Source organism: Hordeum vulgare, chromosome 4H (assembly GCF_904849725.1).
Source record: "Hordeum vulgare subsp. vulgare chromosome 4H, MorexV3_pseudomolecules_assembly, whole genome shotgun sequence".
NCBI classification, from domain to species: Eukaryota; Viridiplantae; Streptophyta; class Magnoliopsida; order Poales; family Poaceae; genus Hordeum; species Hordeum vulgare.
The window spans coordinates 282,446,208-282,453,613 of record NC_058521.1 but is presented as its reverse complement, the minus strand read 5'-3'; the positions used below and the strand labels follow the sequence as shown (position 1 = coordinate 282,453,613).

The following is a 7,406-nucleotide window of genomic DNA, read 5'->3' as shown; positions in this document are numbered from 1 at the left end:
CAAACTGATGTATAAGATTGTGATTGGTAATTGAGGGATGAGGGGCCCCACCCTCACTGAAAATCAGGGGGGGGAGGGAGAGAAGAGTTAGTTTGGAAGGTTAAGTAAACCTTTGTAAGTTTTTGTAGATCTAGCATTTTTGTATTTTCATATACAACATACTCCATGCTCTCTTATTGAATATACTACATAGACTTTTACAATGATATATACTGATAGAGAAATATGTAGATGAAACCATGCATGCCATGCACGACATACTTCAAATACAGACATACGCTGAAATCCATACACTGCAGACTACTCCCCCGTTCCTAAATATAAGTCTTTTAAGCCATTTCATTAGGGGCCTACATACGGAGCAAAATGATTGAATCTACACTCTAAAATATATCTATATACATCCATATGTAGTCTATTAGTGAAACCTTTAGAAACACTTATATTTAGAAACGGAGGGAGTATATGCTACCCAACCTAAAAAAGTAATGCCCCGCAAAAAAAACCTAAATAAGTAATACTAACACGAAGTAGCATATACTCAATTACCTTTGAAGTTACTCTATTTTCTAGATACTCCATTTTTTTGAGTATGTGTACTAATTAATTTTCATCTGAAGATGTTCCTTTCTAGAATATATATACTCCTATAGTTGGAGACACTCCATACTTCGTTGCTTGAGTATATATACCAAATAAAAAAAAATACTACATACTCTTATTTTCAAAGGCATAGACGCTCCATATGCACATCTACTAAAAGATGTTCATACTCCTGCTCTGATGACGGGGCACATGCTCCTATTTGGAAAAAAGTACAGACATATACTTTATGATAAATAAATATTTTGAAAATAGAAAAGGTACATACGCTCCGGTTGAAAAAGATGTATTTGTATAAACAAAGGGAATTCAGTGAGAACTATAGTTAGCTAGCTAGCTAGCTTCTCACATATGTTTATCCATTCGGAATAGCTGCAAATAGCCGGCAAAGAATCAGGAAGCGGTTTAACGGATACCTTATTTCCTGATCAGACGCACGTAGAAATCAGGGTTTTACCTTATTAAAAGATACCTGTTAATTGGGCTGCTGATGTGAAGTGGTTGGCGGGTTTCTATCCGTGAACAGGCCACAGTAGCATCTGCCACTCTGGGTCGTGAAGCGTGGAACCGCCTAGGGGTCGACATGATCGCACGGCCCAAACATGCCGATGACGGTCTCAAAGTGGCGACGCCACCACAATGAGGTGCCGACGAGGAGATCGAGCGTAACCAGGGACCTCTGTAACATTTCTCTTGTATTCAGATGGTGATGTAATAATAGCCAAAAAATATTTTGTGCTTTCTTTTGACAGTGTAGAGCAGCGATAGCATGACCATGCCCAGTTGATATTCATGTTCTTGCCTTATCAATCCACAACAAACTCAGTAACCAGAGAAAAAAACGATTTTGTGGATTTGCTACATGCATTGGGAGACCATTTAATTTTCTACAATGCCTGAGATTAAGGAAGAAAACTTGACGAACAATTGTCCGTAGGCATGCAAAGTCTGACGCACCTTAGTTCAACCAAGTGAACTAAATTTTCAGAGGTCACAGTACCCCAAAGGGTACCCCCATTTGCACCCCTATTTATCCCAATATATAGATACAACAGGAAACGAACTCAAGAAATACAGTAGAAAAAAAGATAAGAATTCGGTCAGGCAGTTTAATGATTTTGTTTCATCATTTCCATAACTCCTCCATCGGAAGTCCACGCTCTGCAGCCACATCTGAGAACTGTCTCATCATCTGCGTCGCCTTGACGGTAGCCCTTGCATTGTTGAGAGGATTCTTGCTTCGCAGCTGCTTCCCAAGAGCATTTTCAACTCCAGCCATCTCCAGCACAACCCTCACAGCTCCACCTGCAGTGACACCAGATCCAGGGCAAGCAGGCCTCAGCATGACCTTCGCTGCTCCATAGTTCGCCTCAGCTCTATTTGTGGTACAAGAATAAATAAACAGGAAACACTTATCAGATTTGTAACAAACGTTCAACCTTATTGTAAATAGACTAATAGAGTGAGTTGTACAACAGGAAGAGGAGAAAATGGGTTCATATTACTGTAACAACAGAGCACAGGCTTACAATCATATATTTCTACGTGAACCACCTGACGTGAACAGCTAGTGAGACCAAAGGCTCTACTTAGTTTTGGAATACTCCTATCTACTGCAATTATCTGATGAAAGAAGAATTCCTAGAAATTCAATGTATTTGTAGACTAATCAAATATTTCCTCTGTCCAAAATTATAGGACGTTTTTGGTAGGTTAAACAGCCTACCAAAAACATCTTATAATTTGGGCGGAGGTAGTACTACATAACAGATATGGTGCCCTTGTAGTATAAGATACACAATTTATTGAAGTTAGAACGTACAACAAACATAACCATATTTCCAAATAGAAACATGCTATGTATGTATTATAGAACTTGGTCAAGCAATACAATATCTATAAGCTATGTTTATTCAATGGAGCACAGTTCATGGTAAGGACCAATTACATCACATATATTTGTCCTGTTTTAGAGATTTGTCAATTCGGAACACATTCCGGCATATATTCAGGATGTGGGATACGATCGTAGGAAGAGGTTGATGACCCCAGTTAGAAAGCCATTTGATGTATGTAATACTCTGATCATATATGAGGAAAAGAAGGAGAAGAAAAAGGATGTATTGGCCTCCGCGAAGATACAGCTTGACTACACCAGCATACTGCGACAACTTTACTAGCTCTCTCCATGCTTGCTTACCTTTCTGTTCTCCACAGACGAGGTGAAGTCAAGGCAAACCAGATAGTTTTTGTGTTGTTCGAGATGAGCAGCAATACTAGTAGAGATAGCAATACCGTGAAGCGACTCCGCTAACTAGGTTAGAATAATCCAATTGATTATGCTGGAAAGCCTGGAGTGAGTTCTTGCAGAATTTATATTTCAAGTCAAAAACTCCTCTAGTGTCCAAATATTTTTTTTTCTCAAACATGCTTTATTTGATTACAAGCAAAGTAAAAAAATCTACTCCAGCAATGTGACAATGCACTAAATGACACCACAGCTTTTTTAGATGATGACACCACTTTATGACAGAGCAAGAATTTTCAAATAAGAAATTCTGAAGGTTTACAATTGGCTCAGGCAAATAGGAAAATATTCAAAACACATGTATGAAAGCAAATCTGGAGTAACTAACTAAAGGTTGAGTTGATCTTCATTATTTGAAACTTCAAAATTATTGTACAAAATTTTCTAAATCACCCAATGCTTGACAGATTCTCATCCAACAGACATCCATAATCTATTTGGATGATTGTTAGTATACTGCTCGCATGGGAGATTTGGAAGCACCAGAATGATTGTGTCTCCGATGGGGGCAAACCCGTGTTTCACGGTGGTCCTGCAAGCTGTGGCAAATGAGAGTGCCCTGTGGTGTTCGGCTGGAGCAGTGGGGCTCCATGAGTTGCTCATTCACCCTAAACGGGTAACCCCATGCTTTAGGGACTGGTCGTTACTTTTTCTTGTGTGGGGGGCAAGCCAAGAATTTTTTTTCAAGAAAACGCAAAGGACCTTTGCGTATCATTTCTTGAAAAGAGAGAACAAGCCTCCTAGGAAAAGTAAAGGTCCTTTACAATGCCAGTGGCCGATCGATGGACGTCCCAGGATGTGGGCAGAACAACCCTAAGTCCATGAGCTCCCGCGTTTGTCCAACAGCTGGCCTCATCTTTAATCCTATCTACTAGCAAATCGATACTATGTGCAAATATTGTTTAATATGATGGTGATATTGTTATGACCGGTACAACGTACCAACGGAGGAGGCCCAATGGGCAGGGTTAATTACGGGCTTAGCCCAAGTTATCTTATCTATCTTAGAGTCCAAGTTATATTAGAGTCCAAGTTATATTAGAGTCCAAGTTAGAGTCCAAGTTATCTAGGGTTTAGTGGAGGCTGTCCTCCTATATAAACACATGTACCCCTTTGATGTTAAGCAGACAATAAACAGTATATTCTGTTGTCGTCTCCCTTAGGAGACGAGAGCCCCAAACCCTAGCCCTCTCTCTCTCTCTCACGCCGCGACGGCGCCCAACCGCTGGCGCCGGCGTCCCCAACCTCGCAGCCCGCACTTCCACCCCTACAACCTACGTCCGAGACCTGGTAGAACCCTAGCCTCTACCAGATATGTTGGCTAATTCTCATAGCAAGGGTTAAGGAGGATGGTCAGGTTGGGTCTGTCTATCCTCCAGTATGCGGATGACACTGTCATTTTGATGGAACATGACCTTCAAAAAGCAATTAATATGAAGTTGATCCTGTCTTTTCGAACAGCTTTCGGGTTTTAAAATTAATTTCCACAGAAGTGAGCTCTTCTGTTTTTGTAAGGCCGAAGAGGAGGAGAGTCAGTGAAGGCAGCTGTTTAGTTGTGAGGTGGGGTCCCTTCCATTACTTACCTCAGAATTCCCATTCACCACCGCAAGCTCACTAACAAGGAATGGAAAATAATTGAAGATCGCTTCGGAAAAAACCTTAGCAGTTGGAAGGGCAAGCTCTTGTCATATGGAGGACGACTTATCCTCATAAATGTTGTTCTTATTTGCCTACCGATGTCCATGCCCCCCTCCTTCTTTGAGATACCCAAAGGGGTGCTTAAAAGGCTAGATTTTTACCAGTCTAGGTTATTCTGGCAATTCGTGGAGCAGAAGCGAAAGTACAAACTTGGTAAGGATCAAGGTGGATTGGGTACTGAAAACCTCAAAACTAACAGTAAGTGTATACTTAGCAAATGGTTGTATAAATTGCTTAAGGAGGAAGGTGTTTGGCAAGAGCTGCTTCATAACAGAACTTGTATTCCAAAACGATATCCCAAGTAGAGGGAAAGCCTACTGATTTGCCGTTTTGGAAGGGCTTGATGAGGTCAAGTCTTCCTTTTTTGAGAGAGGATACTTTAAAGGTTGGTGATGGCCAATCGACGAGCTTTTGGGAAGATACCTAGTTGAGCGACACTCCATTAGCTCTACAATACCCGACCCTTTACAATATCATGCTCATAAACGAGGCCTTGGTGGTCTCTGTTATTGGGGCCACCCCTTTGAACATTCAATTTCGGAGAGCTTCAATTGGTGACAAATGAACTAAGTGAATCTATTTAGTTAGTAGGTTGATGTTGACCAATCTAAATCAAATGTCACATACGTTCAGTGGAGATTGACTTCCAATGGGGTCTTCACCGTGAAGTCCATGTATGCGGAGCTTATGAATTCTGGGCCAATTTTTTGTAGGAAGCTTATTTGGAAAAACTTATGTCCCTTCTAAGATGAAAGTGCTCATGTGGTTTTTGCAAAGGGAGGTAGTTCTTAACAAAGATAATCTTGCAAAACGTAATTGGCATGGTAGCAAAAAAAAAGTTGTTTTTGCCATCAAGAGGAAACAATTCATCATTTATTTCTATCATGCCCATTCATTACTTTGATTTGACGCACAATTCATGTTACCTACAATTTACCACCAATAACGAGTATACCTAATCTGTTTGGAAACTGGTTGGATGGTATTCATCATAATACGATTAATAAGATGGCTGTGTTCATCAAGGGATGCAGAGGCCGGGGTAATCCTCTTTCCGAAAGGAAAAAAAATCATATATCATTGAAGATGGCATTGCCACTACATTCCTGTGTTTTTTCTATTCTCGCATTTTGGACATCATGTGAATCAAAGAAGGCCCACACCTCATGCAATTCAAGAACAAGTAGCGGTGTGACTGACCTGTGCGGGAAAGTGCAGTACTTGGTTAGTGGCACTGTAACGAGATTGCGGCGGCCGTTCATGGCAGCCTTGGTGATGGCCTCTGAGACTTCTTTGGCCTTGCCGACGCCAACACCAACGTGTCCCTTCATGTCGCCGACCACGACAAGGGCACGGTAGGAGAGCTGTCTCCCACCCTTGACGACCTTGGTGACTCGGCTAACTTGCACGACACGCTCGCTGAACTCGTCGTTGGGGCGCTGGTCCCGGTCCATGTCGACGGGATCCACAACTTTCACCTCGAACACGTTGTTCCCCATCAACGACTCGCCGCTGAAGGCCGGCCCGTAGAGCGACTCGTACGCTGCTGCCACGTCCTCTGGTGATTCCGGCGGCAACTCGTCGAATGACGCCGGCTCGATGTATCCCTCCGGTGGTGCCGCGAACTGAAACTCCGTAGAGGACACCTCCTCCGGCTGCGGCTTCTCGTCGTCCTCATCCTCCCCCACCTCATCCCCGAAGGCGGCTTCCGCAGAATCCTCCGCCTCTCCTTCCTCATCCTCTTCTTGGTAGGAGGCCGAACCGTCCCGGGTGGAGAACCTGGAGACAGGGAGAAGGAGGCGGTGGAAGGTGGAGATACGGGCTTTGGGGCGGAGACGGAGGCGCTGTTGAAGGAAGGAGAACAGTGCGGGAACAACGTGGGCGGCAGTGGAGGTAGTGGCCATCGCCATGGCTGTGGCGGTGGTCGCCATTTTAACAGGTTCCTGGGGTGATGTGCTCCGGCGAGGCGAGGCCGCGAGGGAGGGCAGGAGCAGAGAAGTGCTCTGGGGTGGCAATGTGGGAGTTGCTCGGCTTATCCTCTTCTGTTATCCGATGTTTAATCCTAGAGGAATCTGGCCAGGGCTGCAAAATGAATCCGCCGGGCTGCCTCGCTCTTGCAGCCATCGGCCCACGGAGGCCTGGTTACTTGATCTCCATATAAATTCAGGTTCGTTCTAAAAAAATGCAAACACGCAAACGCTTCAATACTGGCCGCTCCGCAAAAAAAATCTGGGTATAACTTTATGTTTTTTATGAAGCTTTTCAAAAAAATATAAAAGTTAGAGTTGGCAGGAAATTACTCACCACTGTCACCAGTAAGTCGATACCCTTTCGTTTTTTCCACTCATCCAATCAGATATATCATTTGCATCAAATTTCTCATTCTTCAAGTTAGAGCTAGATGGAAGTCAAACATTCTCATTAAAGGAGTTACAATTTATGTATAAAACCGCTTCAAAATGGATTTGATGAAACGGAACTGAATTTTATGAAGTAGAGTAGTTTCAAACAGACCCTAAACGATCCAAATCGCAGCTCTCGTTTAAGCATGTTTTCCTCATATTGTATTGGGCCTTCCATTCATGTGCTTATAGTGGTAAAAGGAATGCGAGAAAGGGGAGTCAAACGGACCTCTTATTTGCCGCTAATTGCGGCAAGGAGTCGCGTGCCGCACACGGGTGCCTCCCCGACTGGGCCAACCCATCTTCGGCAGGGACAAGCTGCAACGCACAGGGCCTCGTTCCAATTGGGCCGACCCAACTTATTTTTTGTTTTTAAAAAAATCCAATAATTGTTT

General features: G+C 43.2%; 1 protein-coding gene across 1 annotated transcript; it reads right to left on the bottom strand.

Annotated features, from left to right (window-relative positions):
* Window positions 1–1,565: 1,565 nt before the first annotated feature.
* LOC123448516 (30S ribosomal protein S5) lies at window positions 1,566–6,690 on the bottom strand. The gene is made up of 2 exons (XM_045125432.1): window positions 5,810–6,690; window positions 1,566–1,979 (listed from the first exon to the last, which is right to left on the bottom strand). Exons 1-2 carry the CDS (start codon window positions 6,538–6,540, stop codon window positions 1,730–1,732), a joined length of 981 nt encoding a protein of 326 aa, XP_044981367.1. The 5' UTR covers window positions 6,541–6,690; the 3' UTR covers window positions 1,566–1,729.
* Between the last annotated feature and the right edge of the window lie 716 nt (window positions 6,691–7,406).

Coding starts and splice junctions, on each gene's coding strand:
- LOC123448516 (XM_045125432.1), bottom strand. CDS start 6,540: ATGGCGACCACCGCCACAGCCATGGCGATGGCCACTACCTCCACTGCC. Junction 1,980..5,809: donor TACTGCACTTTCCCGCACAG/GTCAGTCACACC, acceptor TACCACAAATAG/AGCTGAGGCGAACTATGGAG.